This window comes from Schistocerca americana, chromosome 7, assembly GCF_021461395.2.
Source record: "Schistocerca americana isolate TAMUIC-IGC-003095 chromosome 7, iqSchAmer2.1, whole genome shotgun sequence".
Classification (NCBI taxonomy): domain Eukaryota; kingdom Metazoa; phylum Arthropoda; class Insecta; order Orthoptera; family Acrididae; genus Schistocerca; species Schistocerca americana.
The window spans coordinates 311,262,685-311,286,874 of NC_060125.1; the positions used below are offsets into that span (position 1 = coordinate 311,262,685).

Below are 24,190 nucleotides of genomic sequence, written 5' to 3' on the forward strand. Positions count from 1 at the left end.
TTTGTATTCTGCTCTTCAGAAAAATATGTCTCAACAGATGCACGGATACCATGGAGACATTGGACCAATTCTTCACATCTTCATCTAACATCTACATCTACATGATTACTCTGCAATTCACATTTAAGTGCTTGGCAGAGGGTTCATCGAACCACAATCATACTATCTCCCTACCATTCCACTCCCAAACAGCGTGCAGGAAAAACGAACACCTAAACCTCTCAGTTCAAGCTCTGATTTCTCTTATTTTATTTTGATGATCATTCCTACCAATGTAGGTTGGGCTCAACAAAATATTTTCGCATTCGGAAGAGAAAGTTGGTGACTGAAATTTCGTAAATAGATCTCACCACGATGAAAAAGTCTTTCCTTTAATGACTTCCATCCCAACTCGCATATCGTATCTGTTACACTCTCTCCCCTATTACGTGATAATACAAAACGAGCTGCCCTTTTTTGCACCCTTTCAATGTCCTCCGTCAATCCCACCTGGTAAGGATCCCACACCACGCAGCAATGTTCTAACAGGGACGAACGGGTGTAGTGTAAGCTGTCTCTTTAGTGGACTTGTTGCATCTTCTAAGTGTCCTGCCAATGAAACGCAACCTTTGGCTCGCCTTCCCCACAATATTATCTATGTGGTCTTTCCAACTGAAGTTGTTCGTAATTTTTACACCCAGGTACTTAGTTGAATTGACAGCCTTGAGAATTGTTCTATTTATCGAGTAATCGAATTCCACCGGATTTCTTTTGGAACTCATGTGGATCACCTCACACTTTCGTTATTTAGCGTCAACTGCCACCTGCCACACCATACAGCAATCTTTTCTAAATCACTTTGCAACTGATACTGGTCTTCGGATGACCTTACTAGATGGTAAATTACAGCATCATCTGCAAACAACCTAAGAGAACTGCTCAGATTGTCACCCAGGTCATTTATATAGATCAGGAACAGCAGAGGTACCAGGACGCTTCCCTGAGGAACACCTGGTATTACTTCAGTTTTACTTGATGATTTTCTGTCTATGACTACGCACTGCGACCTTCCTGACAGGAAATCACGAATCCAGTCACACAACTGAGACAATACCCCATAGGTCCGCAGCTTGATTAGAAGTCGCTTGTGATGAACGGTGTCAAAAGCCTTCCGGAAATCCAGAAACACGGAATCAACCTGAGATCCCCTGTCGATAGCGGCCATTACTTCGTGCGAATAAAGAGCTAGCTGCGTTGCACAAGAACGATGTTTACTGAAACCATGCTGATTATGTATCAATAGATCGTTCTCTTCGAGGTGATTCATAATGTTTGAGTACAGTATATGCTCCAAAACCCTACTGCAAACCGACGTCAATGATATAGGTCTTTAGTTCGATGGATTACTCCTACTACCCTTCTTAAACACTGGTGCGACCTGCGCAATTTTCCAATCCGTAGGTACACATCTATCGGTGAGCGAGCGGTTGTATATGATTGCTAAGTAGGGAGCTATTGTATCAGCGTAATCTGAAAGAAACCTAATCGGTATACAATCTGGACCTGAAGACTTGCCCGTATCAAGCGATTTGAGTTGCTTCGCAACCCCTAAGGTATCTACTTCTAAGAAACTCATGTTAGCAGCTGTTTGTGTTTCAAATTCTGGAATATTCCCTTCGTCTTCCCTGGTGAAGGAATTTCGGAAAACTGTGTTGAATAATTCCGCTTTAGCGGCACAGTCGTCGGTAACAGTACCATTGGCACTGCGCAGCAAAGGTATTGACGGCGTCTTTGCCGCTTGTGTACTTTACATACAACCAGAATTTCTTCGGATTTTCTACCAAATTTCGAGACAATGTTTCGTTGTGGAACCTATTAAAGGCATCTCACATTGAAGTCCATGCCAAATTCCGCACGTCTGTAAATTTTAGCGAATCCTCGGGATTTCGCGTTCTTCTGAACTTCGCATGCTTTTTCCGTTACCTCTGCAACAGCGTTCGGACCTGTTTTGTGTACCATGGGGGATCAGTTCCATCTCTTACCAATTTATGAGGTATGAATCTCTCAATTGCTGTTGGTACTATATCTTTGAATTTTAGCCACATCTCGTCTACATTTGTATAGTCAGTTCGGAAGGAATGGAGATTGTCTCTTAGGAATGCTTCTAGTGACACTTTATCCGCTTTTTTAAATAAAATAATTTTGCGTTTGTTTCTGGTGGATTTGGAAGAAATGGTATTGAGCCTAGCTACAACGACCTTGTGATCACTAATCCCTGTATCAGTCATGATGCTCTCTATTAGCTCTGGATTGTTTGTGGCTAAGAGGTCAAGTGTGTTTTCGCAACCATTTACAATTTGCATGGGTTCGTGGACTAACTGCTCGAAATAATTTTTGGAGAAAGCATTTAGGACAATCTCGGAAGATGTTTTCTGCCTAACACCAGTTTTGAACAAGTATTTTTGCCAACATATCGAGGGAAGGTTGAAATCCCCACCAACTATAACCGTACGAGCGGGGTATTTATTTGTTACGAGACTCAAATTTTCTCTGAACTGTTCAGCAACTATATCATCGGAGTCTGGGGGTCGGTAGAAGGAGCCAATTATTAACTTAGTTCGGCTCTTATGTATAACCTCCACCCATACCAATTTGCACAATTACTCTGCTTTTCACAATAAAGTGCCTGGCTGAGGGTTCAATGAACCACCTTCAAGCTGTCTCTCTACTGTTCCACTCTCGAACGGTGCGCGGGAAAAACGAGCACTTAAATTTTTCTGTGCGAGCCCTGATTTCTCTTATTTTATCGTGATGATCATTTCTTCATATGTAAGTGGGTGCCAACAGAATGTTTTTGCAATTGGAGGAGAAAACTGGTGATTGAAATTTCATGAGAAGATCCCGTCACAACAAAAAACGCATTTGTTTTATTGATTGCCATTCCTATTCATGTATCATTTCTCCCCTATTTTGTGATAATACAAAACAAGCCACCTTTCTTTGTACTTTTTCGATGTCATCTGTCAGTCCCACCTGACGCAGATCCCACACTGCACAGCAATACTCCAGAATATGGCGGACAAGCATGGTGATGGTGTAAGCAGTCTCTTTAGTAGACCTGTTGGACCTTCTAAGTGTTCTGCCAATGAATCACAGTCTTTGGTTTACTCTACCCACAACATTATCTATGTGATTGTTCCAATTTAGGTTATTTGTAATTGTAATCCCTAGGTATTTAGTTGAATCTGCAGCCTTCAGATATGTGTGACTTACCACGTAATCGAAATTTAGTGGATTTCTTTTAGTACCCATGTGAATAACTTCACACTTTTCTTTATTCAGGGTCAATTGCCACTTTTCACACCATACAGATATCTTATCAAAATTCAAATACACTTTGTGATCAAAAGTATCTGGACACCCCCCAAAACATACAATTTTCATATTAGGTGCATTGTGCTGCCACCTACTGCCACGTACTCCAATTAGCAATATCAGTAGTCATTAGACATCATGAGAGAGCAGAATGGGGTGCTCCGGGTAACTCACAGACTTTGAACGTGGTCGGGTGATTGGGTGTCACTTGTGTCATATGTCTGTAAGTGAGATTTCCGCACTCCTAAACATCCCTAGATTCACTGTTTCCGATGTGATAGTGAAGTGGAAACGTGAAGGGTCATGTACAGCACAAAAGAGTACAGGCCGACCACGTATGTTGACTGACAAGACCACCGGCCAGGGTGGCCGAGCGGTTCTAGGCGCTACAGTCTGGAACCGTGCGACAGCTACGGTCGCAGGTTCGAATCCTGCCTTGGGCATGGATGTGTGTGATGTCCTTAGGTTAGTTAGGTTTAAGTAGTTCTAAGTTCTAGGGGACTGATGACCTCAGCAGTTAAGTCCCATAGTGCTCAGAGCCATATGAACCATTTTGAACTGACAAGACCACTGACAGTTGAAGGGGGTCATAATGTGTAATAGGCAGACATCTATCCAGACCATCACATAGGAATTCGAAAATGCATCAGGATTCACTGCAAGTACTACGACAGTAAAGTGGGAGGTGAGAAACTTGGATTTCGTGGTCAAGCAGCTGTTCATAAGCCACACATCATGTCAGTAAATGGCAAATGACGGCTTGCTTGGTGTAAGGAGCATAAACATTGGATGATTGAACAGCAGAAAAATCTAGTGTGGAGTGACGAATCACGGTGCACAATGAGGCAATCCAATGGCAGGGTGTGGGTATGGCGAATGCCCAGTGAACATCATCTTCCAGTGTGTGTAGTGCCAAAACAGTGAAATTCAGAGGTGTTATGGTGTGGTCATGTTTTTCATGGAGGGTACTTGCACCCCTTGTTGTTTTGCATTGCACTATCACAGCACAGGCCTACACTGATGTTTTAAGCACCTTCGTGCTTCCCACTGTCAAAGAGCAATTTGGGGAATGCAATTGCATCTTTCAACATGATCGAGCACCTGTTCATAATGCAAAGTCTGTGGTGGAGTGGTTACACAACAATAACATTTCTGTAAGGGACTGGCCCGCACAGAGTCCTGACCAGAAACCTACAGAACACCTCTGGGATGTTTTGGAATGCCAACTTTATACCAGGCCTCACCAACCAACATCGATACCTCTTCTCAGTGCAGCACTCGGTGAAGAATGGGCTGCCATTCCCCAAGAGACCTTCCTGCACCTGATTGAACATATGTCTGCGAGAGTGGAAGCCGTCATCAAGGCTAAGGGTGCTTCCAAATATGGCAATTTATTATGTTCTCTTCTGAGAGCGATACCCAGTTCTAGATTTCACTATTTCTCATTATCAGAAACTTACTTGTCCAAGAATTATAATGATAGCAAATCTGTCAGTTTAATACAAGAAAAACGTAAGTCACATGCACAAATATATCAATAGGCAAACTTATTTAACCCTGAGCTGCCATGGCAGGTGGTCAGCCATGACCTTGTTGAAGGAATCATCCCAGCATTTGCCTGAAGTGATTCAGGAAAACCAAGAAAAATAAAAACAGAATGGCCTGACAGTGCTGAGCCTCCACCATCCTCTAAAATCTGTGGCCAGTTTCTGAACAAATGTGTTATCTCAGCCAGACATATGTAACATACAGTTCTCCTACGTTATCACTTCTTGGAACAAGTTAGCTTAATAACATAAAAATAAGTACACATCGTTCCTTTTGTCTATTCACTGTGCACAACCCCACACACTTAAAATGAGTTCCATAACTTACCAGCATGCCTCTTGAATTGCTTCAATGTCTTCCTTTAATCTGACCTGGTTAGGATCCCAAACACTCGAGCAGCAGAATGGGTTGCAGCAGTGTTCTATGCATGGTCTCCTGAAATTCTCCCAATAAATCAACGTAGACTATTCACCTTCCCTACTACGAAACTGCACTCATTTCATTTCATGTCACTAACAGCCTCACCACAATGGTAACACCAGTTCCCATCAGATCACCGAAGTTAAGCACTGTGGAGCTTCGCTAGCACTTGGATGGATGACTGTCTCGACCTGCTGAGTGCTGTTGGCAAATGGGGTGCAGTCAGCCCTTGTGAGGCCAACTGAGGAGCTAGTCGATTGACAAGTAGTGGCTCCAGCCTTGAAAACTGACAACAAGAGTAGTGTGCTGAACACATCCTCCTCCACACCCGCATCTAGTGATGCCCATTAGCAGAGTATGACATGGAGTTTGGTCGATACCATTGGGGCTTTGGAGGCCTGTTCGGACAGGAGTAATTTTCATTTCATATCACACTGCAACATTATGCCTGGATATTCAACCAATGTAACTATGTCTAGCACCACATCACAAATGCTGTATTCAAATACTACTGATTGTTTTTCTTACTCATCTGCACTAACCTTCATATGTCTACATTTAGAGCAAGCTGAAAGCTGCTGTTCATCACACCAAATAGAAATTCTGTCTAAGGCATACTGCATCATCCTACACTCGCTCAACGATGTGTGTCACACACTACAATGTCATCAGAAAACAGTCAAAAATGAAAAATACTCAATGTATTGGGGAAAACAACAATTTGTTACATACATGAAGTACTGCTCACTTCTCTAGGACTACATAATTATCTATGTTTAAACATTTTTTTGTATCTGGCCTTGTGCTTCAGAATTCTCATGTTATACTGTGTAATGACTGAAAAAAAAAATGTAGGAAAACAGCGTGAAGTGTTCAACAATGGGTGAATAAATGTGCACAATGAAACTCGTCCTGGATGCCCATCAATCATCAGAGAAGGTATTAAGATGGCAGTGAACAACAGAATCTTACAACACGGGTGGTTAACTCTCAATGAAATCCACATTATATTTCCAGAAATGTCTCTTTCTTTGCATGGTGTAACTGTGTTTCAAAGTCCCACTTACAACAAAACTTGTGCATTGTGTGTTCAATGGTAACTGAGTGACCAACACAAAACTCAGTGAATAGACTCAGTATTGATATTATTGACACAAGATCACACAAATGGAGATCCTTTTTCGATTGGACTGCAACTGGTGAAGAGACCAGGTTATCTCACATCACCCTAGACAGCAAGTGCCAGTTTTTTGAGTTTCATCATATCTTATTAACCAAACAACTCAGAAAATTAAAAAAGACTCTCTCATCACAAAAGACAACTGACTTTCGGAATCAGAAACATGTTCTTTTGATGCATTCCATGCTGAAAAGCACTATGATCAGTGTAAATTGTTTTTTTAAGACTGTAAGAAAACTACGGTAAGCCATCCAAAACAGGAGGCACGGTATGTTTTCTGGAGGAATTGTGTTTCTTCATGATAATGCCTGTCCTCATTCTACTGTTACAACTCAGGAATTGCTTGATCAGTTTCGATGGGAAATTTTTGGTCATCCACCGTACAGTCCAGACCTCACTCCTAGCAAATTCCAATTTTTTCCCAAGCTGAAAGAGTTTCTGGGTGGTAAAAGTTTTAGAAGTAATGGTGAGTTGGAGAATGCAACCATCAACTGGCTTATTGAACTGGTGGCATGAGCTAAGTGATTCTGAAGCTCGTGACAAGGTATGACAAATCTTTTAAATGCAGAAGGTGATTACGTAGAGAAGTGAAGAAAGCTTAACATGTGTAAGAGAACAGTTTTTTTCCAACAAATATTTAGTTTTTCTCATTCTGTATAAGTAAATGGTCTTTATTTTCTCCATGACCCTCGCAATCAGAGAAAAAACATGATCCTACCACACTTCCCTGAGTCACTAATGACAATAACCTTGCCTCTATGAACATTCACCATTCAGAACAACTTGGTGGGATCTATTACTTAAGAAGTCTTCAATTCACAGTCATATCTGATAACCTGTTTCATAGGCTTGGACCAGAGTTAGCAGTATGTAGTGGGGCACTGTGTCACATGCTTTTCAGAAATCTAGGAATACTGAATATGTCTGTTGCCTTACAGCCATGGTTCACACGATGTAATGTGAGAAAAGGAGCAAGCTAAGTTTTGCATGAGTTATGCTTTTTAAATCCATACTGATTTGTGGACAGAAAGGAAATGTGTTTGAACAAACAATATGCTCAAGAATTCTGTGGTAAATAAACATTAATGATAATAGTCTGTAATTTAACAGGTCCATCCTTACAATTAGGCCTATATCCTTTTCATGTAACATAGTCACCTGTGCATTTTCCCAACAACTTGGGACTTTGCATTTGGAAGGATATTTGCAATAAATGCAAGCTAAGTAAGGAGCCAGTGTCAAAGAATACTCTTTGTAAAACCAAACTGGAATGCAAACAAGACCTGATGCTTATTTGTTTTCAACATCAGAGACAACTATTTCTATGTTGACCGCATGGGAGTCCAGGCAACAGTCAAACTATGGTATGTTTGTATGAGCATCCTGCATAAATGATGTTTTAAATGTGAATTTTAAAACTTCAGCTTCCTTTTGTTGTCTTTTGGTGACACACCAGACTGGTCCACAAGTGACTGGATAATAGCCTTTAACCTACTTAGAGTTGTTATGTAGGGCCAGAATATTCTCAGGCCGTCAAAAAGATATTCTACCAACACATGAAGGTGGAAGTTGTTGTAAACTTTGGGCATCAATCTTCTTATAGATACATGAATTTGCCTGTAGATGTTCCTGCATTCTTCTTTGAACTGAGAGTGCAACACACTCTACATCCTCAGCACTTTCTGAGTTTTATAATTAAACCACAGTGGGTCTTTTGTGTCCTTAATACATTTATTCGGCATGTACTTATCCAGAGCGTGAACTACACAATCAGTTTAAACTTTGCCCTTTTTCCTGTATGTTCACCATACTGGAACTAAATTATGTCTGTTCACTAAGTACAATGCTAACAACTGCTTATCTGCTCATTTCAGCATAAAACTCTCCTATATTTACATTGGTACTGCCCATATCTTCCCTTCTGCCTGCCTGAAAAACCGATTAAGCATCCACTGATGACGAATGAGATGTTTAACTCGGAAAAATGATGAGATATTGGTATTATGCAGTAGCAGTCACCTTTCTTTATTAATACCACCTGCTCTGAGTTGTGTGTATGCAATATCTATGAGGTATGTTTTTACTGCCTGTTTAAATAAATGTGTTTCAGTTATTTCTTACATCTCGGGAAAATTATCACACAATTTTAATTCCCAACACAAAATGCTGTTTAGAACCAGCAAATCTAACAAAAGACAACACTTTTAAAGAAAATAAATTGTGAGAAAAATCAAACTCAGAACAAAATGCTGCTTTGTTTGTTTGTTTTTCTCCTTGGAGGTCCAAACTGGCACTTGTCACAAAACTTAAATAGAGCTATTTTCAACTTTTTTCTGTTCACAAAATTTGTATTTTTCAGTGACAGCCTTCAGTTTTTACTTTTTGTCCCATAACTGTGACCATTATTCTACAGTCATATGGTGATACTGGTTTGCTGTAGTCCAGGAAAACTGTAACATCAAGCATTTTCTAACGGTTTATCATTACTCAGTGACCTCAAAGTTGACAAACATAAAATCTACCAGTACCGTCCATTCATGACTCCTTCAGTACAGACAAATTAATAATTAGTACATGACAGAGAAATAGATTGAGAACAGAAGTCAATTTACTACACTTGAGAATCCTGATATATCACATACATTCGTCTATGAACCATGCATGCATGCATGAATCATGTTTGTTACATGAAACTGATAAGCTCTATCTCAACACTTCATGTTATGCAGATCAGCAATGAAAAACATACTTACCCTTTAGGTAATCACAGAACTTCTGTTTTTCTTCAACTATTATAAGAATATAAGCTGTGCAGTAGGTATCATTTTATAACTTTAAATCATGCTATTGTGTTGGACATAAACAAAACATATTTTTTACTTCTTCCCCCACAAATTTCTGAGACTCCTTCCTGAAGGACCTATGCAATATGATTTATGTGAAGAATTAAAGCTCTTAGAAACCACTCAAAAATAAAAATATACTTCAAACTAAGCATAGAATGTATGCCATTACACCATATATAAAACACAGTACCACAGTAGCTTCTGCTTCCTTTGCTAGATATAGATTTTATCTTTTATTTAGATATTTCATTCATTTGCTTGTCCACGGAGCATGTTAACGACAGTATTAGACATATCAAGAAAAGCATTTCAAAAATATAACTGCATATAAAAACAAATATAATTAAAGATAGTTAGTTTCACATTCCATGGAACATTTGCACAATAAGTTGTAACAATGTAGATTGAGTAATTCACTTTTAAGTATGGCTACATGTTACACATTTACACAGTTTCTTTTTTAATTTCTTTTTCAAAACTGTCTAAGATGCAGTAGAGAGATGAGTAAAGATAGACAAATGTACATAAATATGATAAAGCACATGCTACAAGGCTGTGGCAATGAAGTTGTTTCAAAGAAACTATCTGGCGTTTGCCCCAGTGATCAGGTAAAAAAAAAAAAAAAAAAAAAAAAAAAAAAAAAAAAAAATCAAGAGGTTACAGGTCTACGGGATTTTTCTGGTGAATATTACACAAAAAGGTCATGGAAAGCATCCAATTCAACCTGCTCACTTTGCCCCGTCACGTAAGGGTGTTGTGTGACATGGTGTTTTTTTAGTTGGTTTGTGTTTGTAGATGTCATGTTGTAGTAATGTTGTAGTATTTGGTGGTGCACTCTTGTGGTGGATGCCATGGTCTGAAGTTGTTTGTTACATGTGGCATTCGGTCATTTGGTTCTCAGTAACCATTGGGTGAAGGTATTGTTGGAAGAGTTTGCTTTGCCACTATTGAGTTACTCTGATTTACTGTTACGGTCGTTGATACATTCCTGTTTCTGTTAGGCTTGATTAGTGTCATGTTTTTATGGATTAAAATGTAATAGTGTTCTTTTGTATTTTGTTAGTGATGGGTACAATGGAGAAATTCAACAGTTATTCATTGCGTGTTGTGATGGTTGATGACGACTATTATGTTCTTGCAGCAGTTTGATTTGATTGCTGACTATGTGAAGCATCAGGTTTGTAAAGAGAGTATGAAGTTGACTACATCCCAACCTCTTATTCCTGGGACTTATACAAGCGGAGGTGTCGACACGATGACCTTTGGTGCTACATCTGGCATGGTGTGTGGTTCTAGAGATAAAGGTTGACCATCAGGAGACTTTTACTTGCGCAAGAATTTTGTTATCAGTCCTCTTCACATTTCTGAGCATGAGAGATAGGAGTGAGAGCGTAGAGTGTGTTAAATTGGTTTTCTTTTAGTTGGGAGTGTGTAGTATGTTAAGTATAGGGGGAAGTGGAGGGAGGGTGGGGGAGGGAGGGAGGGAGGGGGGGGGCAATCCATATGGTTTGCTTGACCATTTTTAAATATTTTAATTTTTTTATGTGATTGTCCTATATTTGAGAAGTTCGAAACAGTGTTTTTAAAATAATTTACCTTGCACCTTTACTGGATGGCGGCCATTTTTATTTGTAGGTGTGTGACAATTTTTCTGTCTGGAGACATTAGCGAAAATTACAATATCTCTACACTGGGTTAAGTTACAGCATTGCAATTGATATGATTGTTTCTAGAAAAACGTCCTCTACAACACTGTCTATTACTCAAAATACTCTAAATTCAAAAATAACCAGTCAAAGTGACCTCCAAGGTTTGGTATCCAATTTTTTTAAAAACCACTTTTTAGGCCCAAAAATAACAAACAAGGAGCGATTTATGAGAGTCTATTTTTTCCTATAGTTAGATATCATACACTACTAGACTCATATAGAGCAAGGACACATACAAATGTTTCCTTAATTTTTTATGAATTTTTGAAATTTGAAAATTTTCATTTTTTTGTGAAGTTTGGGGTTAGTTATCTCAGGTGAGACTGAATATAAAAACATAATTTTTGCACAGTTTGTACACCTATATGATAGAAACGTACAATAAAAATTTCAACATTGATATCTGACTGTGAACAAAGATATGAATTTTTGAAAATGAGGAAATAATTCCCATTACTCTACAACTGATCTTATGGCTGTTGCATATTTAAATGGTTTATTGTTTCATTGTAATAAAATTTAATTGTGACATATATTTAGTTAACACTATCACCCAATATTTACACTACTGGCCATTAAAATTGCTACACCACAAAGATGACGACCTACAGACACGAAATTTACCGACAGGTAGAAGATGCTGTGATATGCAAATGATTAGCTTTTCAGAGCATTCACACAAGGTTGGTGCTGGTGGCAACACCTACAACGTGCTGCCATGAGGAAAGTTTCCAACCGATTTTTCACACACAAACAGCAGTTGACCAGTGTTGCCTGGTGAAACATTGTTGCGATGCCTCGTGTAAGGAGGAGAAGTGCGTACTTTGATAAAGGTTGGATTGTAGCCTATCGCGATTGCGGTTTATTGTATCGTGACATTGCTGCTTGCATTGGTCGAGATCCAATGACTGCTAGCAGGATATGGAATCGGTGGGTTCAGGAGGGTAATACAGAACGCCATGCTGGATCCCAACGGCCTTGTATCACTAGCAGTCAAGATGGCAGGCATCTTATCCGCATGGCTATAACGGATCGTGCAGCCACGTCTCGATCGCTGAGTCAACAGATGAGGACGTTTGCAAGACAATTATCTGCACGAACAGTTCGACGACATTTGCAGCAGCAATGACTATCAGCTCGGAGACCATTGCTGTGGTTACCCTTGATGCTGCATCACAGACAGGAGCACCTGCAATGGTGTACTCAACGACAAACCTAGGTGCACGAATGGCAAGACGTCATTTTTTCGGATGAATACAGGTTCTGTTTACAGCATCATGATGGTCACATCCGTGTTTGGCGATGTCGCGGTGAACGCACATTGGAAGCATGTATTCATCATCGGCGGCGTGATGGTATGGGGTGCCACTGGTTACACATCTCAGTCACCTCTTGTTTGCACTGACGGTACTTTGAACATTGGACGTTACATTTCAGATGTGTTACGGCCCGTGGTTCTACCCTTCATTCGATCCCTGCAAAACCCTACATTTCGGAAGGATAATGCATGACCGCATGTTGCAAGTCCTGTACGAGCCTTTCTGGATACAGAAAATGTTCGACTGCTGCCTTGGCCAGCACATTCTCCAGATCTCTCACCAATTGAAAACGTCTGGTCAATGGTGACCGAGCAACTGGCTCGTCACAATAAGCCAGTCACTATTCTTGATGAACTGTGGTATCATGTTGAAGCTGCATGGGCAGCTGTACCTGTACACGCCATCCAAGCTCTGTTTGACTCAACGCCCAGGCGTATCAAGGCCGTTATTACGGCCAGAGGTGGTTGTTCTGGGTATTGATTTCTGAGGATGTATGCACCCAAATTGCTGAAAATGTAATCACATGTCAGTTCTAGTACAATATATTTGTCCAATGAATAGCCGTTTATCATCTGCATTTCTTCTTGGTGTAGCAATTTTAATGGCCATTAGTGTATTTCGTTTATTTGTTTTTAATAGTGCGATATTAAACAATAGGAGCTTTCGCTTTTGTTCTATGGTAATAAAAATGCCCATTTACTCATAGAATGAAGGCTTTCACGGCAGGTGTTGTTATCACTTAACATTTCCGGGCTGAGATGCCGTGGTCCATACATAAGACTCTCCCCTGACGTTTCGCCTTCCGCACTCAAAGGTGAAACGTCAGGGGAGAGTCTTATGTATGGACCACGGCATCTCAGCCCGGAAATGTTAAGTGATGATGCTCATTTACGTTTAGGTTTACTGTCAATAAAGAAGTACATTATCGCTGGTTGTGCCATTGTTGTAGGCAGTCTGTTCTGAACCTCTGTTAGAGTACCGTATTTACTCGAATCTAAGCTGCACTCGAATCTAGGTCGCACCTGAAAAATGAGACTCGAAATAAAGGAAAAAAAATCCCGAATCTAAGCTGCACGTGAAATTTGAGACTCGAAATTCAAGGGGAGAGAAAAGTTTTAGGCCGCATCTCCAAATCGAAACAAAGTTGGTCCATTGTAATACGAGACACAATTTAGGTCGAATGAATGACGATACAGCTACAGTAGTTTGGTTCGAGTCGTAAGCTTAGCAGTTAAGGTTTACCAGGTAGCCATTGCTATGCGTCAGGCGCTCCGTCCGTATTTATACGGGTACCCTTCCTTTTTCACGTTCTTCGTCTGGTTTGAACCGATTGCTTATTTTGCTATGATCTGATAAGTGCCGTTTTCTTTCTTATAGGTGTTTACGTCACTCTAAGCTGAAAATGCGTTACTGTACTGTGTCGTGCATTGTTTGTCGCATTCCGATAATGGAGTGCTTTCGGCCTGTCGCCGCTCGCGGTACGGCTTGCTGTTGTGCGCGCTACCGCCGCTTACAATTAAAAAAAGAAAATGAGAAATCGTCTCATTAGCGAAAAAATGGCAAGAGACTGCTATTTGTTGTTACTTACACTGCTGCTTTCTTTGATAATTATCAACAAGAACCAAATAATAGACTGCGTATGATAGAACACGTTCTGAACGAGAGTTAGGCGAAAATTTTTCTCCGTTTGAAAATCTTTGCGGCCGCTTCTTTAGTACGTCAAATTCTGCACAGAAATTAATCTTAGATTTAAAAATCTAGTCAATTGCCGTGCTTCATTTCTGACTGTATCATTATTAGGCATAAGAATAATACGAATATAAACATGATACGATATGTATATTCTTCCGCGTTTGCTGTAGTCTCACTCTAGTTTCTTAGTTTATAAGGAATACAGGAAAGAATACATGGCAAAATGTTTATATTCGTATTCTTTCTTATGGTGAAGAGAATACTGCATGTGATTCACATTTCGTCAGGTTCCTATTAGCAACCATCTCTTCTCACAGGTAGGAAAAAATTCAGAACGTAGAGTTGGCCATATTGACAAACATCGCAAACAGTCTTGCCAGCCGGATTTTCGTAGTACATTGAAATTCTGCTACATTCGAAGATGAACAATACAGAATTTGTATTTACTTCGTTGGATAATGTATGAAAATGCAGTGGTCGAAACTCAGGGCGGAGAAAAACAGCTCGTCTTCCAGCTTTTTTTTTTAAATCTATTTATTGACGCAGAGGTTTTGGCGCCAGTATTTATCTTTGTGCCTACAAAGCATGCCTGTGTAGCGCTACATATATTCGACGGCATACTACCAACATATTTCAGAACTTCCCCTTGCTTTGTACTCGATTCTAAGCCGCAGACGGTTTTTTGGATTACAAAAACCGGAAAAAAGTGCGGCTTAGATTCGAGTAAATATGGTAGATGTACATACTTCATTGAGAGTGTAGAATGTGTTATGTGCATTGTTCTGTGTGTAATTTGTAATTAATTTTGAGAGATTAACTGGAATGCAATAATATGGATGAACAGTGCTCTGTTGGACAGACAGCAAGTGAAGTGTGTCCCAAAACAATGTATGGTTCAGTTTCAAAAAACTTGAAAAATGTCAATGACTTTGATGAAGTTAGGCAAACTTTGTTTAAATTTTGAGTAAGTTCTTCTGTAACATCAGTGTCTGAGTATCGTGAGAAGAAATATATTCTGAAGTACAACCACATTTTTGGAAGAAAGTGCTGTGATCCACTTAAAGTTGATAAAAAGCCTATTACTAAATGTTTGATGGAAATAAAACTTGAACGTGAACTTTTCTCCTTGTTATGTGGGAATGAAACAACTTCCCAAGTGAAACGTAATGTGGTTCCTGGAAATTCCCTGTTCCCAAATTGTTACTCAGAAATATTTGTTGTGAATCCAGAACCAGAATAATGTAACCTTGTTAATGACAAAATTTCAGACAAAATTAGAAAAGACTTGGAATCATGGTTGAGTAATACAGATACTAACATTATTTCTAAAGAAGAAGAAAACCTACCACCAGCATCATCTGACACAATATTTTAGCTTAACAGAGAAATTAAAAATTAAATGTTCAGTGACATCTAAAGAGGAAAAAGTTAAAATTTTAAGTTTTCTCCCTGACTCATGGTCAAGAGAAGAAAAAGTTCATGAATTCAACATTTCTCATCGTTTGCTTAAACTAACCCGAAAATTAGTGAAAGAGCAAGGCATTCTTCCAGTTTTAGGAAAGAAGAATGGAGTTGGTATAAGTGAACAAACAATTAAAAAGATCCAGCAGATTTTTGAAGACGATGAAAACAGTAGAATGTGCCTAGGTTGCAAAGATAGCAAAATAGTTGTTATAAGTGGAGCTAAAGTAACAAAGCAGAACTGACTAGTGCTGTCAAATTTAAATGAAATTTGTGTAGCTTTCAAAAATTCTCACCCTGAATGCAAAACTGGAAGGTCAAAATTTTGTGACCTCCACCCTAAGAGATGTATTTTGGCTGGATCCTCGGGGACACACTCCATTATGTGTTTGTTTATATCATCAAAATGTCAAAACTGATGATTGCGAGTGCAAAACTCAGTGATCTTAACTAGAAAGAGTTGCTAGATTTAATGGTCTGTGACACTGTGTAATAAATGCCCTGGTATGGAAACCATTATTGAATTGTTTCACGAATATAATGGGGAAATGCCAAGCACTACTACCTTCAAACAGTGGGCCACAATTGACAGAGCAGAAATGATAACAGTGGTTAAATCTCATGAAGAGTACTTGGAATATTTAATTTGATATCTTACAAAAACTCAAAAGTCCCACTATGTTTCTAAAATCAAAAATAAGTTTTTGAAGGACAAAAGAAGCACAACTTGATGAAACTGGATGCATAGTGCTAGCTGATTTTGCAGAAAATTTTACATTTGTGATTCAGGATGTAATACAAGGGTACCACTGGGTCAATGACCAGGCAACAGTGCATCCATTTATTCTCCACTTTAAAAATGAGAAAGATGAAGTTTGCAGTTCTTCAGTTTGCATTCTGAGTGACTACTTGATGCACAACACTCTGGCTGTACATGTGTTCAAAAGTATGTAATAAATTACATAAAAGAAAATTTTCCCAGGGTTGAGAAGCTGATATACTTTTCAGATGGAAGTGTTAGTCAGTATAAGAACAAACAGAATTTTTCCAATCTGTGCAACCACAAAGTATACTTTGGGTTGGAGGCTGAATGTCACTGTTTTGCATCTTGCCATGGTAAAAATGCATGTGATGGAGTAGGAGGTACAACAAAGTAAAGCCAGCCTACAAAGACCAACTACAGACCAAATTCTCACAGTACAGGGCATGTATGTCTTTAGCAAGGATAATGTTAAAGGCATTACCTATTTTCTGATCAAGAAAGAAGAAGTGGTTCTGTATATGAAAACATCACTTCATACCAGATTTGAAAATTAGGAAATACGGAAGCGCCCGATCCCGCCTGTCTGCTTTGACCCATGACGTCACAGATATGGTGGAAACGATCATAAACCACAATTCTAATATGGCGCATATAAAGTCGTTACGTACACATTATGAGGACAAAAATACATTGAAAAACAAACACACACACGTTCCACAAAAAGCCTAATGATACTAACGGGACAAGCGCAGGGAATAGGGGTTTTTTGGGTGGGGGGCAAACTAAATATACATAAATTTCGACACCCTCCCCATACAAAACGACGAAAAAAACCGACATCACAATATCATCTGGAATCAGACACTTCCCTTGACTTATAAGTTTGGAAAACGATGATGTTTTCGTGCATTTTTACCACCCTGCTGGCCCAAGAACATCATTCAAGAAATCTACTTGTGACAAAGTTTGAATACCAATGAAAAATGTTTTAAGGAAACTTTCAGTGCTTGAACTTAGAACAGCAACTGCAAGGTCTTATTCTATATCACAGAAGCTGTCTGAAGAAATAAGTGTTCTTAACATTCACCACCAGGTTTAGAAACTGTCACATCTCGAAGGATGTTAATTGAATATATTTATTTCAAGTATGTCAAAATAATATAAATGTTAATTTCAGTGATGTTTCCACTTTTTTTAAATATAATTCAGCACCAATAATAATTGATTATATCCCGCCAATATCACACATTAATAGGCAACAGCCGTAAGATCATTTGTAGAGTAATGTGAATTATTTCCTCATTTTCAAATATCCATATCTTTGTTCACAGTCAGATAACAGTGTTGAAATTTTTACAGTACGTTGCTATCATGTAGGTGTAAAAATTGTGCAAAAATCATACTTTTATATTCAGTTGCAGATGAGATAACTAACCCTGAACATTACAAAAAATGAAAATTTTCGAATTTCAAACATTCATAAACAATTAAGGAAACATTTGTAAGTGTTCTTGCTCTATATGAGGCTAGTAGTGTATGATATATAACTATAGGGGAAAAAAAGACTCTCATAAATCACTCCTTGATTGTTATTTTTTGGCCTAAAAAGTTGATTTTAGAAAATTTTGATACCAAACTTTGGATGTAATTTTGAGTGGTTATTTTTGAATTTAGGGTATTTTGCGTAATAGACAATGTTGTAGAGGACACTTTTCATTTAGGGTATTTTGCGTAATAGACAATGTTGTAGAGGACACTTTTCTAAAAACAATCATGTCAAATGCAATGCTGTAACTTAACTCAGTGCAGAGATATTGATACTTTTGCTAATGTCTCTAAACTGAAACATTGTTGCGCACTTACAAACAAAAATGGCCGCCATTCAGTAATGGTGAAGGGTAATTTTTTTTAAAAAAAAACTGTTCTGAACTTTTCAATTATAGGGTAATCACATATAAAAAAATTAAAACACTTAAAAATGGTCAAGCAACCAACTTAATTTTTATTGGACCACTTCATTTGGATTGGCCCAGGGTGGGGTGGGTTGGTAGCAGAAATTGAAGAGTCTGAATGAGGAAGAATGGCAGGAGTGGTTCTCAGGTTGGTTTGTGGGTGTGGGAGGGCTGCATATTTTTTTTTTTTTTTTTTTTTGGGGGGGGGGGGGGGGGGTGAGGGCAGCATTCAGATTGTGTTTTTCTTTTAGGTGTTCCATAGTCAGACTAAGAGGGAACTTGGGGCTTTGATTGAAGAATATATTGAGGAGCATAGTACCGTCATGTCTGAAGCATTTTCATCTTATACAGAGTTGAAGAAAAGGGGATTTGAGCATTTGGTAGTAAATCATAGTACTGGATTTTAGAACTATAACACAGAGCCTTGTACTAACACAATAGAGAGATTTTAGGAGGCTATTAAATCTGTGAAAGGGAGGGGGAAGAGAGTCTCTTCCAATTTGCAATCTCATGTAGACAATCTACACCTACATCATACTCTGCAAGCCAACATATAGTCTGTGGCGGAGGGTACTTTTGGTACCACTATCTGATACCTCCAACCCTGTTTCACTCACAAATACTGCATGGGAAGAATGATTGTCAGTAAGCCTCTGTACTGCCTCTAATTTTTCGAATTTTCTCCTCGTGGTCAATATGTGAGAAGTATGTAGGGGGGGTGGGGTGGGGGGGGGGGGGGGGGTTGTAGTAAATCTCTATGATGCACAACGTCCCTCCTGTAACATCTGCCAGTGGAGTTTGTTTAGCATTTCCGTAAAGTTCTATCACTACCCAAACGATCCCGTGACAAAATGCGCTGTTCTTCGTTGGATCTTCTCTATCAGTCCTACCAGATAGGGATCCCAGATAGATGAACAATACTCAAGAATCAGGCGAACAAGTGCCTTATAAGCCACTTCTTTTGTGGATGAGTTACATTTTCTTAAGATTCTTCTGATGAATCTGAGTCTGTCTCCGCTTTTTTCGCGCTATCTGTTTTGTATGGTCATTCCACCTAAGGTTGGTCTGGGTAGTTACACCCAGATATTTTACAGCAGATGCTGTCTCCAGCTGTTTGTCATCAATGGTGTAACTGTACAGCAGTGGATTTATTTTCCTATGTATGTGCAATATGTTACATTTACTTACGTTCAGGGTCAACTGCCAGAGTCTGCACCATTCATCAATTCTGGGAAGGTCGTTCTGCAAATTCTTACTATCTCCTGATGTTGCTACTTTGGTATAAACAACTGCATCAACTGTGAATAGCCTTAAAGAGCATTCGATACTTTCTACTAGATCATTTACATATATTGTAAACAGCAATGGTCCTATCATACTTCCCTGTGGTACTCTGGATATTACTTTTACATTTGTCAATTTAGTTCCGTTACGAGCGATGTGTTGAGTTCTATCTGCAAGAAAGTCTTGAATCCAATCACAGGTTTGCTCAAATACTCCGCAAGCTCGTATTTTTCTTTTCATTAAATGGCAATGTGGGATGGTGTCAGATTTTTTCTTCTTTTTTTCAGAGTGAAGGATGTGGAGGGGGAGGGTTTGGGAGTCTGGGTTTTTTTGGAGGCTTATGTTCTGTTGTTGGTTTCGCACGCACACCTGTGTGTGTGTGTGTGTGTGTGTGTGTGTGTGTGTGTGTGTGTGTGAGGAGAGGGAAAGGGGGGGGGGGGGGGCAACCCACTAGAAGCTAGGTGTATTTGTTAGTGGGTTTGGCTGGTAAGTAATTTGTACAGTGTTTTATTTGGCTGTTAGTGCACTACTGATTGTTTGTTTGTTTTGGAGTACAGTTTTTTGTTTCTATTTTAACCAGTCAAGTGAATTTGGGGGTTTTCGATTTGAGTGTGTGGTTTTCATATCGGTGTCTACATTTGAGCTACGTATTTCGGTTCTGTTAAATTTCCAATATGGGTATTTTTGATAAGTGTTCAGCTTTTAGGAGTCATTGGCTATGTTTGAGCTACACAGATCATGTCAGATTTACGATACTTGTATGTACGACACGTGTTCAGGTTCTAGGTATCGATGGCTTTGTTTGAGTTATATAGGTCACATGAAATTTGGAGTTGCGTGTATTGATCGTACAGTACTGAGGGCTTCTTGTGAGCTATTTAGGTGTAGTGAAATGTACAATTCCTGTGGTTTTCGTATTTGTAGTGTTATGTCATATTTTGTGAATTTTTGGTGTTTGATTTTGTGGATATCAGTTTTTGGATGGTGATGTTTTTCATACTTTCATATTTTTAGCTTGTCCGTGGCGTAAACCCCCCCCTACTTCTTGCGGTTGTCCTGTTAGTTCATTGTGTTCTTGGAGTGGCACACTGTCATAACATTTTTATTTTTGGTCATACATCTATGTAGCAATGTTATGATCACCATATTGGGAAACACAGAAGCGTCCGATCCCGCCCGTCTGCTTTGACCCATGACGTCACAAATATGGCGGAAACAAAAACAAACACACACACTTTCCACAAGAAGCCTAATGACACTAACGGGACAAGCGCGGGAAATGGGGTGTTTTGGGTGGGGGGTGGGGGCAAACTAAATATAAACAAATTTTGACGCCTTGTGTAGCTACAACGTGTAAGTGAAGACAGCCATGCATGAATACCCACCCACCTCCCCAGGGGTCGTAACCCCTGCAACCCATAGAAGATAAAGATGCTTCAGTAGCTGATTAGTGTTTTTTGTCTTTTAAAAAAAAAAAAAAAAAAAAAAAAAAAAATCTCACGGGATAGAACGAACAGATCAGAAAGATAAATATAATAAACTAAAACAGAAATTGGAGGAAACAGATAATTAAAATAAGTAATATAAGTGTTTTAAAATTTAAAAAAAAATCTCACGAGATAGAACGAACAGATCAGAAAAGTAAATAAAATAAGATAAAACAGAACTGGAGACAGCCACACTCAAACCAAACTCCGCGCCGTCATGACGTCACGCACGACAACACCCTTACGTCACGGGTCAAAGCTGACGCGTGGGATCGGACGCTTCTGTCGACCCCCATATTGGATATGCTGGAAGAAGGGGGTGTCCACCATGTTGATGACCTCATGAGTCAAAGCAGATGTGTGGAACTGGACACTTGCGTAAAGATCACAAAAAAATTGTAACTTACTGTTACAAGGAATGTCAATACAATTTATTTATTTATCATCCTGTTTGATTACTTATTGTATGGATGTTATAAAAAGTATGCAAAGTGTCAAATGGGGTCAAGTGAAGATTCTATCAGCCATCAGTTTTGTGCCATGGCATAATGACACCAAAGGCTTCAACTAACCACAAAAAAGGCGCAAACACAAGGTACACAAATAGTTTAAATACACAAACTATTTCTTATGTTACATTACATGTTCATATAGTTTACGTCGCAATTCCACTGACCAGTGACTCATAATCAAAAGGAGTTGGGTGACTTAACAATTATATGTATGTATAAAAGAACAGAACCCAGTTTGATCCCACAGCCACTATGAATCAAGAAACAAAGGATTTAGCTAATGAAAATTATCTGCCAGTGAGCACTGATTTAAATCAATGGAGGAAGTTAAAAATTTGCACCAGTTTGGGATTCAAACCTGGTTCTCCTACTTACTAAGCAGACCAGGCAAATGCAAAAGAACATACACCACATATATATATAATTAAGATGAGGACGACCAATGATCACTTCATTGCAGATGCACACTACGAATGAACTCTTATAGGAATCGGCAAAATGCCGTGACTGATGTGGGGCTGACAAGAGGCATGCTAGCTTAGTCTTTGCAGTTGCGATGTGTCAGGATGGTTCGGTGGTCAGCCCATCTGCCTAGTAAGCTGGAGTCCCGAGTTCGGATCTTAGTCCACCACAAATTATCAAGTTTCCCCATTGATTTAACACAATGTCCACTGGCACCTAATGTCAGTAATTCCTTCGTGTCTTGACTTAATAATTCCCAAATCCTTTTACAGAATATGTAACAGTGCTACAACTCTTAATTAATAACAGGTGTTTGCAGCTTTCCTGAAAGTACTGCATTCATTTCTGTCTTTGATCAATTGTGAGAGCCTCTGCATAACTGTATTTAATTACTTAGAAGGCTACATTCTTATTTCTCCTACTGAGATGTAAACACTAGCTTGTACTGCATTGTTGTTAGGGTAATGCCCAACGTTTTTCTCTACATTTAGATTATCTTTTTGGAGTTGTAAGCGTAACAAAAGTTTTCAACAAGCCAGTATAGTAAATTCCACTGCAACTTTATTATGACTAGTTTAATTTTTTGTAACTTTAAGATAAACAGGGTATCCTGTAAATTCGTTCCCGTAAGGTTATGTAATAACTAGACCCTTGTTATGAAATGTACATGTGCCAACAATAGGTTAATTGCTCTAACACGGGATCTGCTAGATATGGAAGCCTATGTTCAGAGTAACCTTACACAGCATGCTGTTGAGATTACATTGTGCTCAGGGAACTTTTTCAACACCATAGGATTTTTATGTTTGATACATAGAACATAAGCTCAAACTTAATTTTTATATTGATTTTTGTGATCTTTCAGTTAATGTGGAAACTAATACTCTTAGTTTCTTTTAATTGTATAATTAGTTTATTGTTGGATGAACATGATTTAAACTAACGAAAATTATTGAAAAATATAACTTGGAACAAGTTTTCAATAATGAGATGTTATCGAGTATTTGGCTCTTGTTAGCAATGCGAGTGTTCTGTATCTCCGAATTACCTATTTCACTTAATTCGTATACCATAATATCCAAGGATCTTGAAACGAACGACACGCCTTATGAAAGCAATGATGCAACAAAAATGTATATAATAAATAGTGGTTGTCGAACTACACATCGTATTAAAAAAGAACACTTACTTTAATCTCCTCTCCGTTGACGTCCACTGTCCTTTCTCTAAAATCAACGCCTATTGTCGCCTCCGACTTACACAGAAATTTCCCTTCGCAGAATCTATACGTTAAGCATGTTTTACCGACGTTTGTGTCTCCAACTACGATAATTTTAAATGTTCTTTTCTGCGCGCCATGCCCAGTTCTAGATTTTACTATTTCTTTCGAAGTAATGTCTCTAATAGCTGTATCAGTCTCAGCCATAACGCAAAACTAGCACAGTTCACTTGTATCCCAGTACGTTTCGATACGTCTTCGGATTATCACATTCCGTGTTGCGTATTTGTTATGCCACACATACACTTCATCAACACGGCAAACAACATATCAGCTGATCCCACAACAAAGTGACAAAAATAAAGTGGCAATCAAAGATGTACGTACACAGATACTACAACATACACATAAAGGCTTTGCAAATATTTTCGCGGGCACCTTGCTAGAGATTACTGTGTTTACAAGATAATTCATTCGTTTCTTTGGGTGTGCTGGGGCATATCCTTTGTCACATTCCTGCAAAAGTATTCATGTATAGTTCTTTGCGAAATACTTAATGAAAAAGTCGGCACAACATCCCTAAGTAAATGAAAAATATAATGTCATATTACTCCGGTATTTAGGGCTCCTGACACGACTAGACAAAAAAAAGGAGGGTCTGTGCCGCCTCCCCCCCCCCCCCCCCCTTGCCGCCAGACATGAAATACAGATATTTGTTTAAGTTTGTCTAATATATGGGCATGTTTTTTGCCTGTGTAATTCTTATTTATGAGTCGCAAACCTAAAATCGTGCTTTCATAAAAACTACAAATAGAAAAACTTAAAAAAAGAGTCAAACAATAAATATAAATGGAAGCTCTATAATTGCTCTTTTACTAAAATTAAATAGAAAGGATTCGAACAACTTACGTTACATTTAGAAAGGTACCATGAGGCAGAACATGGGGAATTTAAATAACAAGGGATTTTTTTTCCTTGGCCT

At 38.8% G+C, this 24,190-nt stretch overlaps 1 protein-coding gene across 1 annotated transcript in view; it reads right to left on the bottom strand.

Annotated features, from left to right (window-relative positions):
* Positions 1-23,541, bottom strand: part of LOC124621889 (putative Ras-related protein Rab-33) — a 112,802-nt gene extending 89,261 nt beyond the window's left edge. The window contains exon 1 of the mRNA XM_047147360.1: positions 23,179-23,541. Coding sequence (XP_047003316.1) covers positions 23,179-23,415 — 237 coding nt within the window. The 5' untranslated portion in view covers positions 23,416-23,541. The remainder of the gene's footprint in view (positions 1-23,178) is intronic.
* Between the last annotated feature and the right edge of the window lie 649 nt (positions 23,542-24,190).